The sequence below is a fragment of the Phycodurus eques genome, chromosome 1, assembly GCF_024500275.1.
Source record: "Phycodurus eques isolate BA_2022a chromosome 1, UOR_Pequ_1.1, whole genome shotgun sequence".
Taxonomy (NCBI): domain Eukaryota; kingdom Metazoa; phylum Chordata; class Actinopteri; order Syngnathiformes; family Syngnathidae; genus Phycodurus; species Phycodurus eques.
In genome coordinates, this window is record NC_084525.1 from 86,576 (window position 1) to 105,000 (window position 18,425).

The 18,425-nt window shown below is 44.0% G+C and overlaps 1 protein-coding gene across 1 annotated transcript in view; it reads left to right on the top strand.

The window, feature by feature from the left end:
- The window catches only part of lama5 (laminin, alpha 5), a 262,541-nt gene that overhangs the window by 51,498 nt on the left and 192,618 nt on the right, over positions 1 to 18,425 (top strand). The window contains 6 exon segments of the mRNA XM_061670415.1: positions 4,731 to 4,871; positions 5,139 to 5,276; positions 5,370 to 5,504; positions 10,976 to 11,110; positions 11,199 to 11,336; positions 17,294 to 17,346. Of these exon segments, the coding sequence (XP_061526399.1) occupies positions 4,731 to 4,871; positions 5,139 to 5,276; positions 5,370 to 5,504; positions 10,976 to 11,110; positions 11,199 to 11,336; positions 17,294 to 17,346 (740 nt within the window).

The following is an 18,425-nucleotide window of genomic DNA, read 5'->3' on the forward strand; positions in this document are numbered from 1 at the left end:
CGTCACCAACATGTCCATTACAATCTGCACCAATCACGACTCTTTCTCTGTTTGGGATGCTCAGAACTACTTAGAAGAAGAAGTAGAAGAAGAATCACCTTTTATTGTCATGAACATGCATGCATGCATACGAAATGCGTTCTCTGCGTTTTACCCATCACAGTGGAGACACATACACGTTAGTGGAACACACTGGAGCAGGGGGCAGTGAGTCCGGGGTATGTTGACGGATGGCCCAGTCGTGGTCTTGAATCTAGATCCCCCACGGTGGCAGGCGATGATCTTAACCATTGGGCCACGGCTTCATCGAGCTCCTTCCAGAATTTGTCTTTCACCTCGAGGTCACATCCTACCTGTGGGGCATAGCCACTAATCACATTATAGATAACACCCTCAATTTCAAGTTACAGCCTCATCACTCGATCTGATAATCTTTTCACCTCCAAGACATTATTAGCTAACTCTTCCTTTAAAACATATATGTCAAACTCAGGCCAGGGGGCCAAATTTGGCTACGATGTACAACCCCAATTCCAATGAAGTTGGGACGTTGTGTTAAACATAAATAAAAACAGAATGCAATGATTTGAAAATCATGTTCAACCTATATTTAATTGAATACACAACAAAGACAATATATTTAATGTTGAAACTAATAAACTTTATTGTTTTTAGCAAATAATCATTAACTCACGAGTTGGGACAGGTACCAAAAAAGACTGAGAAAGTTGAGGAAAGCTCATCAAACACCTGTTTGGAACATCACACAGGTTAAAAGGCTAATTGGGAACAGGTGGGTGCCATGATTGGGTATAAAAGGAGCTTCCCTGAATTGCTCAGTCATTCACAAGCAAAGATGGGGGGAGGTTCACCTCTTTGTGAACAAATGCGTGAAAAAATAGTCTAACAGTTTAAGGACAATGTTTCTCAACATACAATTGCAAGGAATTTAGGGATTTCATCAGCTACGGTCCATGGGCTCAGGAACACTTCAGAAAACCAATGTCAGTAAATACTGTTCGGCGCTACATCCGTTAGTGCAACTTGAAACTACTATGCAAAGCAAAAGCCATTTATCAACAACACCCAGAAACACCGCCGGCTTCTCTGGGCCCGAGCTCATCTAAGATGGACTGACGCGAAGTGGAAAAGTGTTCTGTGGTCAGACGAGTAAACATTTCACATTTTTTGGGAAATTGTGGACGTCATGTCCTCCGGGCCAATGAGGAAAAGAACTATCAGGACTGTTATGGACGCAAAGTTCAAAAGCCAGCATCTGTGATGGGATGAGGCTGTGTTAGTGCCAATGGCATGGGTAACTTACACATCTGTGAAGGCACCATTAATGCTGAAAGGTACAAACATGTTTTCGAGAAACATATGCTGCCATCCAAGCAATGTCTTTTTCATGGACGCCGCTGCTTATTTCAGCAAGACAATGCCAAACCACATTATGCACGTGTTACAACAGCGTGGCTTCGGAGTAAAAGAGTGCAGGTATTAGACTGGCCTGCCTCCAGTCCAGACCTGTCTCCCATTGAAAATGTGTGGCGCATTATGAAGCGTAAAATACGACACCGGAGACCCCGGACTGTTGAACAGCTGAAGCTGCAGATCAAGCAAGAATGGGAAAGAATTCCACCTACAAAGCTTCAACAATTAATGTCCTCAGTTCCCAAACGTTTATTGAATGTTGTTAAAAGAAAAGGTGATGTAACACAGTGATAAACATGACTCTGTCCCAGCTTTTTTGGAACGTGTTGCAGCCATAAAATTCTAAGTTAACGATTATTTGCTAAAAACAATAAAGTTTATCAGTTTGAACATTAAATATCTTGTCTTTGTAGTGTGTTCAATTTCATATAAGTTGAACATGATTTGCAAATCATTGTATTCTGTATTCTGATAGAGGGTGTTAACAACAATGAGTTTTGAGGTCGAATTGTATTCTATCTGAAAGCTGGGTCATCACTTCATTTACAAAGTGTGTGCCATTATCAGAAGAGAGTTTTTCTGGAATTCCCCATCTGGGAATAATTTTAGTTATTTGTGTTTGCCACTGTGGATGAAGATGAATGTTTTGCCGGGAATACTTCAATCCATTTGGAAAACATGTCTGCCATACTAGACAGTATTTTTTGCCTTCACATGGTATCATTTCTATAAAATCCAACATGTAATGTTTATAGATGGTCGTGTAGGTGGCAGATGTGCTGCTTGTTGAGTGAGTGGACGTGGTCTGCCGGGGTTGTGTTGAGCACATGTGAGAGTTTTTGCAGAAGTCAGTTGCAAAAGCCCATTGTAAACCACTGACTCTGAACAGCAGTAATCATCCCCCTCTTGACATGTGGTCCAAACCATGGGTCAATTTTGCAAAACAGACAACGAGGGAGGCAAGGCTTACTATTTGGGCTCATCCAGACACTGTCTACAAAAGACGCACCGCATTGATGCCATAAAGTGTGTTCAGTGGAAGTAGACAGTGAGTGTAAGTCAGAGAGAAGAAGAGGGGCAGCATGCGAGGGAGGGGGTGAGAGAGGAGAGGAGAGATGGAAAGATGGATGGAGGTAGGAGCGATGCAGCGTTGGCTGCAGCATCTGCACGTGTATTCCCTTGAGAGACAGGGTCAGACATGTTGTGTGCTGTACATTTGCAGACAGCGATAGGAGGAGGTTGGCGTCGAGTAGAGCAGCAGCATTATCATGGCGAAGAACAGGTTTGCTGTCAGATTTCAAAAAGTTGCGATGGCGCAAGAGGCCGCTGAAGTCATGAACCACTCTGAAGGCATAACGAGAGTCCATGTAGATTGTGACAGATGTAGCTTTTCCAAGGCGGCAGGCCTCAGTGAGCGTTATCAACTCAGCAGCTCGCGCCAAGTAATAATGAGAAGGGAGTGGTGAGGAAGCCACAACGTGGAAGGCATCAACAACAGCAGTGTGTTGCCGCAGAGCCAATGGCAGCAAACAGGTGAGAGAAGCATTGCTCCTCTAAGATGGAAGGCACACAGTGAGGAACGCACAATGTTAGCGGAGGTCACCCCATGTAGTCACGTGCGACGAGAACAGCCTGCTCACTAGATCTTTGTCATAGTGTGATTGATTTGTGGAGGCCACTGTGGAACCCAGCTCACGACCACAACCTGACATCTTACCCTTTGCCAACTCTGACAGATTAGAGTGTAGGCGATACACAGTTATCAGTAACTTGCCCTACACACCGCCTCTCGCCAAAGATCGCTAGGATCGGCTCCAGCACGCCCGCGACCCTTGTGAGGATAAGCGGCTCAGAAAATGGATGGATGGGAAAAAACCAAGGCACAATCATCACTGTGCAATTAAAACAAAATACAGTCTTTTAAACTGGGACAGTCTTCACATATTTGCAGATTTAAATTTGATTTATTAATTACTGCATGATTTGGCTCCAGCTCCTCTGGCTGAGTTCATCAGCCAAAGAAACAGCTCTGAGCGTGTCACTCGAGGCTCTGTCAGAGGTGACTGTCTCATTCCTCTGCGCTGGAGCACTTTCAGTAAGTCAGCCTGGTCAGTGAGGAGCGCTGGTGAGTGGAAGGAGGTTAAACTGCTTACAACATACAAGGCCTTCACAAAAAAACTGAAAATGTGGCTAGTTAACACCTACACCTACCTGCCAACACTAAAAGACAAGTATGTTATGATGTTTTTTTGTTATGATCAAATGATTTGTGGTTTTATTCTCTCTTAATAGTATAGTAAGTCTTTGATTATGTATCCTGTATTATATTGTCTTGTAGATGTATTACAGATGAAAACTAGCCTTCTGGCTAATTCTGGCTTTTTTAACCATGTGTACTTCATGTGTTTTATGACATTGCATTGTCCCCTTTCAAATAAACTGCTTAATAATAATAATAATGGATTTTTGACCTCCCCTCTCAGAAAGATACAACAATAAATTGGAGGTGACATTAATGGTGGAAAAAAAAACATTAAAAAATGATCTTGGTCAAAATTATTTTACAACACAAAAGCCTGACATTTGAACAGGGGTGTGTATACTTTTTATATCCACTGCAGCCTTGTTCCTGTTTTTGTCATCTGCCTGATGAACCTACAGTATTTAACAAGTAGAAACAATATAGTGTAAGACCATTTCTTGGAGGTGAATTTGTCTTAATTTGTTGTTTCACAAAGATTTTCTTTAAGATTTTAGTCATTGTTTTAGATTCAGTGTTATTGTTCAGCAATATCTGAATTTGCACATTATTTTATTTAGATTTGTTTTATTTTATTTTAGGTTCATGCTCTGATTTAAAAAATACATCAGAAATTACTCACTGGTCGCACAGTACTTGAGTAGTGTTTTTCACTGAGCGCTTTCTTACGCTAAAGTAAATATTTGGAGGACTACATTTTACTTTTACTGAAGTCGTATTATTCTGAAGTAAGTAATTGTACTCTTACTTGAGTACAGTATTTGCCTACTCTACCCAACTGTGCATGTACTGTTTGGTGTCACATGTTCGGTCTCTCAGTCACATACAGTATGGTCTCTCATACTCTGTTCCCTTTCACATGTTTGTTGTTTGTTACACAGTTTGTGTTCTCCATGATTCTCTGTCATGTGGGACTGAAAGCAAAAGTCGTTTTACTTTTTGGGTTGTGTGTGACATAAAAGCTCAAACAAGCTCCTACTGGGTTCCGAACAGACCGTGTTTAGAGTCTCAACAAAAGCTTCTGTTTTGTGTTTAGACTGTGAGTGCAGCGCGGCCGGCACCATTGACAACTCGTGCAGACCAGATCCACAAAGCAGAACATGTGTGTGCAAGCCTGGCTTCACTGGTGATCACTGTGACACATGTGCGCCGGGCTTCCACGGACTCAACTGCCAGGGTAAGAACCTCAGTGACACCAAGACCCTGCATGGGTTCCTACTGTACTTTCACTTGGAAATGGTCAGGCATCGTTTACATTATCAGAACTCAACACACTCAACTTTGTCAACATACACGCCCACACACACGCACGCACACACACACAAAACATTGAAATAATGCAAGAGGAGCATTGAAAAAATGCAAGAGGAGGACTTCTGATTGTGTGTGTGTGTGTGTGTGTGTGTGTATACGCATGTACGTGTGTACGTGTACGTACATGCAGCGTGTCAATGTTCAGGTCCGGGTTGCCTGGATGGTTCCTGTGACACGCTAATGGGTCACGGTGTGTGTCGTATTGGTTTCCATGGTTACCATTGTGACCACTGTGCACCAGGCTACTTCAACTACCCCTTGTGTCAATGTGAGTGACAGGTCATCTCACGTTGTGTTAGCATCAAATGTTCTGAACGCATCAAATGCTGTGTTGCGCTGTGTTGTGTTGTTGTATCCACAGTGTGTGGTTGCAGTTCTGTGGGCTCGCTGCCTGAAGTATGCAACTCTTCTGGTCGCTGTCTATGCAAAGTGGAATTCCAGGGTCTTCGGTGTGAACGGTGCCGATCTGGATTCCACTCTTACCCCAATTGTCAAGGTATGCATCAATATACAAAAAGGATTTCGACCTAGAATATAGATCTTAGCTATAGAGTTGGGACTTGGACCTAGGAAATGGACCTTGGACATGAACAAAGGACTCAGACCAGGGGCGTTCCTTGGCAGAAAGCTCTTCTGGGGGCACAGCAAGGTTATTATAGTAAACGAAAAGGAACGAAATAACTAACTAAAATTGGAAAAACATTTTCGTAAATGAAATAAAAACAAGAATGATTTATAAAAAAAAAAAAAAAAGGTTAACTCACTAAAATGACATTTTACATTTACAAAACTAACTTTTTCTTTTGCTTTCGGCTTGTCCTTTTCCATGTAAGCCTATCTCCTGCATCCTCCTCTCCAACACCAACTGCCCTCATGTCTTCCTTCACGACATCCATCAACCTTCTCTTTGGTCTTCCTCGAGCTCTCCTGCCTGGCAGCTCCATCCTCATCACGCTTCTACCAATATACTCACTATTTCTCCTCTGGAGGAGACCAAACCATCGGAGTCTGCGCTCTCTAACTTTGTCTCCAAAACATCTAACCTTGGCTGTCCTTCTGATGAGCTCATTTCTAATTTTATCCAACCTGGTCACTCCGAGAGCGAACCTCAACATCTTCATTTCCGCCACCTCCAACTCTGCTTCCTGTTGTCTCTTCCGTGCCACTGTCTCTAATCCGTACATCATGCCTGGCCTCACCACTGTCTTATAAACTTTGCCATTCATCCTAGGAAAGACTCTTCTGTCACATAACACACCTGACACCTTCCTCCACCCGTTCCAACCTGCTTGGACCCGTTTCTTCACTTCCTGACCACACTCACCATTGCTCTGGACGGTTGACCCCAATGTATTTAAAGTACTCCACCCTTGCTATCTCTTCTCCCTGTAGCCTCACTCTTCCCCCTCCACCCCTCTCATTCATGCACTTATATTTTGTCTTACTTCGGCTAATCTTCAATCCTCTCCTTTCCAGTGCATGCCTCCATCTTTCAAATTCCTCCTCCACATGTTCCCTGCTGTCACGACTTCTCTACTTCTCTGTCCTCTTCTCTACTTCTCTGTGCCTCCAGACCTCCACATGCAGTACCACAGTTCCTCTCTGGGTACTCTGGGTTCATATTCCATTAGCATTTTTTTCACGTATTCAGGACCTGAACCAGTTACTGATTTATAGACCAGTAGCAGAACTTTAAAATATATTCTAAAGCTAACTGGAAGCCAGTGTAAAGACTTGAGAATTTGAGGAATATGCTCTGACCTCTTTGTTCTGGTCAGAACCGAGCTGCAGCATTCTGAATGAACTGCAGCTGTTGAATGCTCTTTTTGGGGAGTCCAGTCAGAAGACCATTACAATAGTCAAGTCTACTTGAGGTAAAAGCATGGATGAGCTTCTCCTGGTCTGCTTGACACATGCAAGCCTTCACTCTGGATATGTTCTTCAGATGGTAGAAGGCAGTTTTAGTCATTGATTTGATATGACTGTTGAAAGTCAGGTCGGAATCTATCAGAACAGCAAGGTTTCGGACTTGGTCTTTGGTTTTTAAAGATAGTGACTCCAGGTGTTTACTAACAGCAATCCTCTTTTCTTTATTGCCAAAAACAATTATCTCAGTTTTGTTCTGGTTTAATTGAAGAAACGTTTGGCTCATCAAGTTATTTATCTGTTTTAGACAGTAACACAACACCTCAATTGAACTGTAGTCATCTGGAGACACTGGTACTTTTCCATCAACATCCTTAAGCCAAATAATGCATCTGTGGTACTCTTTCTATGCATGAAACCATACTGTTGCTTGCAAATACTCACTTCTGTCCTGAGTCTAGCTTCTACAACTCTTTCCCATAACTTCGTGTGGCTCGTCAACTTTATTCCTCTCTAGTCCCCACAGCTCTGCACATCACCCTTGTTCTTAATAATGGGCACCAGCACACTTTTCCTCCATATAATACTCCCCCAAATGTCTTGGTAATCATTCTAATATATTTTTTTTTTTGCAAAAGTAAGACGAGGCTTTGTTCTTTTTGGTCAGCAGTGGTTTTCGTCTTGGAACTCTGCCATGATGCCATTTTTGCCCACTCTCTTCCTTATTGTTGAGTCATGAACACTGCCCTGAACTGAGGCAAGGGAGGCCTGCAGTTTAAAAGTTGTCCTGAGTTCGTTTGTGGCCTCCTGGATGAGTCATTGCTGTTCTCTTGGGGTAATCTTTGTAAGCCGGCCACTCCTGGGAAGGTTCACCACTGTTTCATGTTTTCTCCATGTAAGGATAATGGCTCTCTCTGTGGTTTGCTGGAATCCTAAGCTTTAGAAATGGCTTTTGTAACCCTTTCCAGAGTGATAGATGTCAATTACTTCTAGAATTTCTTTGGATCGTGTCATTTTTTTTTACAGCTTTTTTAGATGCATTGTCCGACTTGATTTTCTTGATTTCTTGATTGAACAGGTTTGGAGGTAATCAGGATTGGGTGTGATCCAACAAAATTAACCAAAATTTGTGATGAGGCACAGTTAATTCATGATTTAACAAGGGGGCTAATTACTTTTCCCACACAGGGCCAGGTACCTTTGAATAGGTTTTTTTCCTTAATAAATGATATCCCTGTTTAAATACAGCACTTTAAATTCACTTGGCTTATGTTTGTCTGATATTTAAATTTGTTTGATGATCTTAAACATTAAAGTGCAGAAACTATACAAAAATATAAGAATTTGAGAAGGGGGCCAATACTTTTTCATGGCACTGTAACTGTTTATTACATTCGCTAGTTGGCGAGCTAACGATCTAACAAGCTGAGGGCTGGAGCTTAAAAGCTTATTGAGACTTTTTCAAACGGCAAGAGGCAGCAGAAATTATAGCGCCTGTACATTGTGGGTTCACCCCGGTGGACAAGAGAGAGGGTAGCCTTCCTCCGCCCACGGTTGTGGGGACGGGTCCTGAATGTTTATTGTGCCAATGCACCAAACAGCAGTTCAGAGTACCCACCCTTTTTGGAGTCCTTGTAGGGGGTGCTGGAGAGCGCCCCCTACTCCACCGTTCTGCTGGGGGACTTCAATGCTCACGTGGGCAATGACAGTGAGACCTGGTGGGGCATGATTGGGAGGAACGGCCCCCCCCGATCAGAAGCCGAGCAGTGTTCTGTTATTGAACTTCTGTGCTCATCACGGATTGTCCATAACGAACACCATGTTCAAGCATAAGGGTGTCCACACATGCACTGGGCACCAGGACAACCTAGGTCGCAGTTCGATGATCGACTTTGTGGTCGTGTCATCGGACTTGCGGCCACATGTCTTGGACACTCGGGTGAAGAGAGGGGCGGAGCTGTCAACTGATCACCACCTGGTGAGTTTCAACTCCCACCACCGGCAGAACTTCACCCACGTCCCGAGGGATGCGGAGGACATTGAGTCCGATTGGACCATGTTCCACACCTCCATTGCTGAGGCGGTCGACCGGAGCTGTGGCCGTAAGGTGGTCGGTGCCTGTCGTGGGGACAAAACCCGCACCCATTGGTGGACACCAACGGTGAGGGATGCCGTCAAGCTGAAGAAGGAGTCCTATCGGGAACTTTTTGGTCTGTGGTACTCCTGAGGAAGCTGACGGGTACCGGCTGGCCAAGTGGAATGCAGCTTTGGTGGTCGCTGAGGCAAAAACTCGGGCGTGGGAGGAGTTCGGTGAAGCCATGGAGAACGACCGGAAGATGTGTTCCAATTACTGGGGGATCACACTGATCGGCCTCCCTGGTAAGGTCTATTCAGGGCTACTGGAGAGGAGGGTCAGTCGGGAAGTCGAATCTCAGATTCAGGAGGAGCAGTGTCGTTTTCGTCCTGGCCGTGGAACAGCTCTTCACCCTCAGCAGGGTCCTCGAGGATGCATGGGAGTTCGCCCAATCAGTCTACATGTGTTTTGTGGACTTGGGGAAGTCGTTCGACTGTGTCCTTCGGGGAGTCCTGTGGGGGGTGCTTCGGGAGTATGGGGTACCACCGGTGTCAGAGTTTGGTCTGCGTTGCTGGCAGTAGGTCGGACTCGTTTCTGTTGAGGCTGATTCTGTTCATAACTTTAATGGACAGAATTTATAGGCACAGCCAAGGTGTAGAGTGGGAACCGGTTTGGTGGCCTCAGTATTGCATCTCTGCTTTTTACGAATGATGTGGTTCTGTTGGCTTCGTCAAGCAATGATCTCTAACTCTCACTGGAGTGTGAAGCGGCTGGGATGAAAATCCAAATCTGAGCCCATGGTACTCAGTCGGAAAAGGCTGGAGTGGCCTCTCTAGGTCGGGGATCAGATCCTGCCCCAGGTGGAGGAGTTAAAGTATCTTGGGGTCTTGTTCACGAGTGAGGGAAGAATCAAACGGGAGATCGACAGGCGGATCGGTGCAGCGTCTGCAGTGATGTAGACTTTGTATCGATCCGTTGTGGTGAACAAGGAGCCTAACTGAAAGGCGAAGCTCTCAATTTACCGGTCGATCTACGTTCCTACCCTCACCTATGGTCACGAGCTGTGGGTCGTGACCGAAAGAACAAGATCTCCGATACAAGTGGCCGAAATGAGCGTCCTCTGCAGTGTGTCTAGGCTCTCCCTTAGAGATAGGATGAGAAGCTCGGTCATCCCGGAGAGGCTCAGAGTAGAGCCGCTGCTCCTCCACATTGAGAGGAGCCGGATGAGGTGGCTCGGGCATCTGATTAGGATGCCTCCTGGACGCCTCCCCGGGGAGGTGTTCCGGGCACGTCTCAACCCGGGAGGAGACCCCGGGGACAACCCAGGACACGCTGGAGAGACTACGTCTCAGAAGAGCTGGATGAAGTGGCTGGGGAGAGGGAAGTCTGGGCTTCCCTGCTAAAGCTACTGCCCCCGCGACCCAACCTTGGATAAGTGGAAGAAAATGGATGGATGCTCACTTGTAATTATCTTTTTTCGATGAGTCACATATTTTGCGCAAAATGTTATGAACGCAACTTTTAGGCCTCATTTTGCATGTTACTCTGACACCACATCATAGATAAGTGAGGCTCCAGCAATGGACTCTCCCACTCAAAAACTGTCACAAATACACATCCATCCGACCTCCCAATACGCCAAATAGCATCCACTCAAGCATTCGCATCACATTACCTCACATCCCTCCCCTTCTTCACCATGTCAACATACCAAGACATCTGTTTTGACATACAATTAAGTTTAGTTACACATCCAAACACTCTATCACAAACAGGAAATTAAGACATGGACCCAAGACATGGGCCTCAGACTTGAACCCAAAATATACACCTAGGACATGAACCAAGGATATAGACCTAGAGAATGGACATACAAGGATCTTGGGCATGGACATACATGGACCAAGGAATATAGACCCAGGACATTCACACGTATTTAGTACTTGGACCTCGGACATGGAGAAGAACAACCATCCCCAATGTTGCGGTGTCAATATCAGTAGTGTTCACTGCACTCCTTGTGGCAGTGTGCACGTGTGACCCTCGTACCTCATCCGACAACAGCTGCACGGCGTCGGGTCAGTGCCACTGCCGACCTAACTACAGCGGCGCCTCATGTGACCAGTGTGCGCCCGGTTACTATGGCTACCCCAGCTGCACACGTGAGAGCTTAGCGATCTGTTTTTTTTATTTGATTTTTTTAAACGATGACCTCGACTTGCTGTGTGATTTTCGGTGGGTGTTTTGCAGCGTGCCAGTGTTCCACAGAAGGTTCTCGCTACAGCAGCTGTGATCAAGCGACTGGTCAGTGTGTATGTTTGCACAATGTTCATGGCCAGCGCTGTGATAGCTGTGCACAGGACACCTATGGCTTCCCATACTGTAAAGGTAAACACGTACACACACACACACACACACACACACACACGCACACTGTCCATTTGTCTGTTGACTGCAATGTCATGTAAAACATTCGATTCTATTAGATTTGATTCAATTCAATTCTATTCTATTCTATTCTATTCTATTCTATTCTATTCTACATGTTCGTGCCTTCTTGTCACTCATCACAAACTCCAAATCAGAGTACATTGTTTAAAAAACCTGGTTGATGCAGCCGGCTGAGTGTCCTGTCAACCCAAAGACAATGGAGCAAAAACACAACACTTTGATTTCATGAGCACTGAGCACAAGAAGCTAACAGTAACAGTGTACATGTTCACTCACTGCTGCTACTTGTCAAATATAACCAACAGAAGGACTCCAAAGTTATTTGTTTACAAAAAACTTCTGGAAGAGAGTCCTATCGAGAAACAAAGCAGGAATTACACAAGGTGATTACAGTTCATGAAAATGAATGAAATAAAAAAAAAAATAATGAAAAAAAACGACCATTATTATTATAACAATAACCTCCTCAAACTGCAAAGAATAGAATAGAAGAGTTTTTTATTGTCATACAGTAAAACCTATAATAGACACAAAAAATAAAAACAGAGGTAAGATATCGTAAAAATAGGAATAAAAGTAGATGTAAAATATAATCAAATAAGTAAAAACGCAAGGTAGAGGAAGAGAGCTCTCTGCTAGGATTCTTCGAGCTTTCCGCCTTGTCCTTTCAGTGTAAAGAGGCTTAAGGGGATTTCCCACATTTTTACCAGCCATTTTCACAATTCGGTTTAGCATGAACTTACACTTGCCACTGAAGTGACTAAACCACGCACAGAGATGTCAAGACTCGCTCAATATCTGCAGAATACACAGGCTCTCAAATGTGCAGTCTGACACTGAGGGCACATCCCAATTCTACCCCTTAACCCTAATTTCACCCCTTAGCCCTTGGTTTTGCTCACGCACGAGAACAGAGGGTTGTCCCAAATCTCCATAAGGCCAAGGGGTAGGGCTAAGATGAAGATGTGTATAGCCCTTGAAAACAAGTGAGGTCCGGGAGCTCACTTGAAAGCAAGGGATATAGGACTGACTGGCGAAGAGCTCGCTGACAAGACGGCAGAACGGACAAGAAGGTACTTAAATGTGAGCAGAATTATTGATGTTAATACTACTGACAGTCAGTCATGTTTTTATCAACGTGAATATTTATGTTTTGAATTGTTAGTAACAAGCTCGCACATTGCTAGTCAATCTTCAGACGACAGTGACAAATTCACGGGAAACGGTCTTCACTACAATGTACTGTATTTTATGAACGAATAGACACTTATTAGACAGCTAAGTCACATTCAGAAGATACATAGCGAATGTAGCGACGTTAGTAGGGCTGCACAAGTAATCAAATTTTAATCGTGATCGCGATTTTGGCTGCCACGAATAGATTTCATAATCGTCTGTGATTTTTGACGTTTAAAATGCGGGCACTGCTGCATATGAAAAGTGCTTCGTTTGCAGCAGTATCCATAACCGAGTCAGCCAGCCATTAGGGGGTGAACACATGGATAAGGCTTCATTTAAGGGGCAGCACTGTGCTCCGTGGCCAACTTCAAAATAAAAGCATTACTACATTGGACATCAATGCCATTTTAAGCTTTCATCAAGTTGGCAGAGAGGCGGCATGTCATGCGATAAGACATGGTTAACAATTGTTGTAGTGACTGCCTTCAATATTTTGGGCTGGCCTGACCGCAATGAAAAAACTCTGAGTATAGGGAAATCACAACTGTCGAATTCTTTGCAGTTTGTGACCGTGCACGACCAGTGGTCTAGCAGAACAATGGAGACGTACTGTCCTTTACAAGTCATGATATTGACGATAGGAATTTTCAAATGAAAAGTCCGTGCTTACAGCCTGCGATTGCCTTCTCTGCGTTAACTGTATTTGCTTCCATTAAGTTGCAATTCGTGATTGCACTTTCTAATAGCACATTTATTCAGTTAGCCCCTTGCTAAAGTAGATTATTTTGGGTACATTTATTTAAAAAAATATATTATTTATCATTTATTCTCATTTAATGTTTTACTTTATAGACAACACACCTTGAGGCCACCCTAATATTACCATACTTTCCTCCACAAGGACAGAACAAGACAACCCTCTTCGACAACAGCACACATCACTCCAGAACTACAAGCCCAGTGCCAAAATGACCATGGACACAAAATGCGCTTCGAGAGTTACCTTTAGAGGAATATAAACAAAACAACATGAGACTAAGGGGAAAAAAATATTTTTAAAACATTTATTTATTTATTTTATTATTATTATTATTATTTTTTTAGCTTTTTAGCGTTTTAGCTTTCCAGCTAAAATGTAGATATTGTATTTAATTATGTTCTTAAGTTTATATTGCTATTTCTATGTCAAATTTATGTTTATACAGTTTGTATTTGTTATACATATTTTACGTTACATGACATTAAATAACAAATCTGCAGTACCTGAATGTAATTAATCACACTGCTATGTCCAAAATGTTCTCCTTTTCCTGCTGCTGTCACTCGTTTCCTGAATTATTCCTTATCAGTGCGTTCATATCACTACTCCCTCCCTCCCTCTGCGCAGCTGGGAAGGCAACTAGCCATCACTCTAAAAAAGCTCACCACCGATAATAGACAGTATTAGCGGTTATTGAAACCTTGTTAGCGGCACGGTGCACGACTGGTGAGCACATCTGCCTCACAGTTCTGAGGACCCGAGTTAAAATCCGGAGTTTGAATGTTCTCCCTGTGCCTGAGTGGGTTTTCTCCGGGTATTCTGCTTTCCTCCCAAATCCCAAAAACATGAATGGTAGGTTAATTGAGGACTCTAAATTATCCGTAGGTGTGAATGTGAGTGCGAATGGTTGGTTGTTTATATGTGCCCTGCGATTGGCTGGCGACCACATCAGGGTGTTCCCCGCCTCTTGCCCGAAGATAGCTGGGATAGGCTCCAGCACACCCGCGAACATAGTGAGGATAAGCGCAATAGAAAATTCAACACGGTAATCGCCCCATGCCTAGACCACACTTGATTTGAAGGTAGCCCTTCATCTTAGCCCTACCCCTAATCGCGGATATATTTGTGGATTTGAAAACACACGTGTGAATTGCGAGTATATTTGTGGATTTGAAAAAGACGGACAAATAATTTTGAGACATACTGAATTACTCCCCATACTATCAATGCAGCCCTATGGGGGGGACAAGCAAGTGCAATCTGTAGGCCGGTCCCAAGCCCAGATAAATGGAGAGGGTTATTTCAGGAAGGGCATCCGGCTAAAAACTTTGCCAACCAAACATGAGCGTTCATCCAAAGAATTCTATACCGAATCGGTCGTGGCCCAGGTCAACAACGTCCGCCACCGGCGCCGTTAACCTACAGGGCACCGGTGGAGGTTCAGCTACTGTGGGTCGAAGACGAAGGAGAGGTGCGATGCGGGTTCTTTGGCAGAAAGAGAAGAGGAAAGCACAGAGCCTAGAATTGAATGTGGGGACTTTGAATGTTGGGACTATGACAGGAAAATCTCAGGAGTTGGTTGACATGATGATTAGGAGAAAGGTTGATACATTGTGTGTCCAGGAGAACAAGTGGAAAGGCAGTAAGGCTAGAAGTTTAGGGGTAGAGTTCAAATTATTTCACCATGGTGTAGATGAGAAGAGACATGGAGTAGGGGTTTAAAGCAATAGTTAGCTAAGAATGTCTTGGAGGTGAAAAGAGTATCAGATCAAATGATGAGGCTGAAACTTGAAATTGAGGGTGTTTTGTATAATGTAATTAGTGGCTGTGTCTTACAGGTAGAATGTGACCTAGAGGTGAAAGAGAAATTCTGGAAGGAGCTGGACGAAGTAGTTCTAAGCATCCCAGACCGAGAGAGAGTTGTGATTGGTGCAGATTTTAAAGGACACGTTGGTGAAGGAAACAGGGATGATGAAGAAGTGATGGGTAAGTTCGGCATCCAGATAAGGAACCTTGAGGGACAGATGGTGGTAGACTTTGCAAAAAGGATGGAAATGTCTGTCGTGAACGCTTTTTTTTCCCAGAAGAGGCAGTAACATAGGGTGACCTACAAGAGCGGAGGTAGAAGCACACAGGTGGATTACATTTTGTGCAGACGATGTAATCTGACGGAGGTTAATGACTGTAAGGTAGTTGTAGGGGAGAGTGTGGCAAGACAGTATAGGATGGTGGTGTGTAAAATGACTATGATGGTGGGTAGGAGATTAGAAGACAAACACAGAACCATGTGCTGGAAGCTGAGAAAGGAAGAGTTGTGCTGCTTTTCGGGAATAGGTGAGACAGGGTCTCGGTGGACAGGAGGCGCTTCCAGAAGACTGGACCACTACAGCAAAGGTGATCAGAGAAACATGCGAGAGAGTATTTGGTGTATCTTCTGGTAGGAAAAGAAGGAGACTTGGTGGTGGAACCTCAAAGTTCAGGAAATCATACAAGGAAGGAGGTTAGTTCAGAAGAGGCGAGGACAGAGGAGAGGAGAAAGGAATACATGGAGATGTGACGTAGGGCAAAGTTAGAGGTGGCAAAGGCCAAACGAGGCATATTCTCCACCATGTGTGTATGTCAGGTTGGACACTAGAGAAGGAGAAAAATATCTATACAGGTTGGGTAGACAGGGATAGAGATGGGAAGGATGTGAGGAAGATTAGGGTGATTAAGGATTGACTGTCTGTTGTCGTACTTGAGCGGCTCCAACTACCGGAGACAAATTCCTTGTGTGTTTTTTGGACATACTTGATTCTGATTCTGAGATGGAAACGTGTTGACTGGTGCCAGCAGTGTGCTGGATCGATGGAAAGAATACTTTGAGGAGTTAATGAAAGATGAAAATCAGAGAGAAAGAAGAGTAGAAGCGGCAATTGTGGTGGACCAGGAAGTAGCAATGATTAGTTAGGGGGAAGTTAGAAAGGCACTGAAGAGGATGAAAAATGGAAAGGCATTTGGTCCTGATGACATAACTGTGAATTTATGGAAGCATCTTGGAGAGGTGGCTGTTGAGTTTTTGACCAGCTTCTTCTCCAGAATTCTAGCGAGTGAGAGGATGCATGAGGAATGGAGAAAAAGTGTGCTGGTGCCCATTTTTAAGAACAAAGGTGATCTACAGTGCTGTGGGAACTGTAGAGGAATAAAGTTGATGAGCCACACAATGAAGTTATGGGAAAGAGTAGTGGAGGCTAGACTCAGGATAGATGTGAGTATTTGCGAGCAACAGTATGGTTTCATGCCTAGAAAGAGTACCACGGATGCATTATTTGCCCTGAGGGTGTTGATGGAGAAGTGCAGAGAAGTCCAACCTGGTCACTCTCTCTAAGAGTGACCAGGTTGGATACAATTAGAAATGAGCTCATCAGAGGGACGGCCAAGGTCAGATATTTTGGCGAGAGTTAGGGAGAGCAGACTTCGATGGTTTGGACACGTCCAGAGGAGAGAGAATGAGTATATTGGTCGAAGGGTGATGAGGATGGAGCTGCCAGGCAAGAGAGCTAGACGAAGACCAAATAGAAGGTTGATCGATGTAGTGAGGGAAGACATGAGGGCAGTTGGTGTTAGAGAGGAGTATGCAGGAGAGAGGTGACCCCTAACGGGACAAGCCGAAAGGAAAAGAAGAACATCTCTCTCCATACTATCCATCATTATTTAGGATCATCAAAATCATACACTCTGGCCAAAAGTACATAGACACCACTTAGATCACACTAACTTCCTGTGTAAATTATCCTCCTCTTACCACTGTTGTCTTTTCAGAACAAGTGTACAAAAAGCAAAAAAAACAAACATAAATGAAGCACCCTTTGATGTTGGCTGAAATGAGAGCAACGATACGATGACCCTTCTCTTGTATGATAAAGTAATAACTCAAAGTGTTTGTGTGCGTGTGTGTCTGTGTGTTTGTTTCCAGCTGGCACATGTCATCCTGGTGGTTCCGTACATTACGTCGTTCCTCCTCCTGTGGTGAGTTTTTCGGGTCAGAGCAGCAGGACAGGTTGAATTGTTTATTTTTATTATTATTATTATTCTGAATGAATGGCCTTTTTAGTGGCCTCAACATGCCCCCAAACTCAAAATTTTTGCAAGTTCCTATATTTTGGTGAAAGTATATGCAATTTAAGGGTCCCCCGACATGACACCAAAAGTCACTCAGTAGCCCCCTCTACACCAGTTTCAACAATTGTCCTGGGCTCGTACTTTGATCAACTTCTTCTTGGGAATTTGTCGTGATGAAATTGAACAGGAAGTCTGCGTTTTTGGTTTGAAGCAGCCATTTGGGGCGAATTGCAGGTCTCATACTTTCAAGGACGGACCAAGAAAAATGGAGTGAGAGGGCCCGTGCATTACTTTTTCCATAGCTTAACTAACAGTGTTGTCGGAGTAACATGTTACAAATATACAATGTGTGTTCGAGGAATGGTGTCACAAAAGATAGATTTCAAAACCAAACTACAAGTTTTCTGCTACCTGGAGTCTACGTTCCCAGCCTTCTCTGCCACGCCATCAAGCACTCCTATAAGGATTCTTACGAGGTCCTCCAAAGCTCCATCGTCATGGTCTTATTGATGTTGTCCACGTCTTCAAACTGGTCCTCTAGATGACCCCATTGGAGCTTGGGAGAACGGACTCTTCTACTGAAGGTTCTGGCGTCGGCTCTCTGGGTCGTACTTGAAGATCCATTACTATTCACTGGTGAGGACTCTCCCTAGCAAGTGTAGCCTCATTGCTTGACGACTTGACACAGAGGATATGAAAACAGTATGTGGTGGCATGTGTAGTTTAAAATAAATCTACATAAAATATCCCATAATGACAAAGTAAAAACATATTTTCAGACAGTTGTGCAAATGTATTGAACATCCATCCATCCATCCATTTTCTGAGCCGCTTCTCCTCACTAGGGTCACGGGCGTGCTGGAGCCTATCCCAGCTATTATCGGGCAGGAGGCGGGGTACACCTACGGGCAGTTAATATTCCCCAATTCATGCATGTTTTTGGTATGTGGGAGGAAACCGGAGTGCCCGGAGAAAACCCACACAGG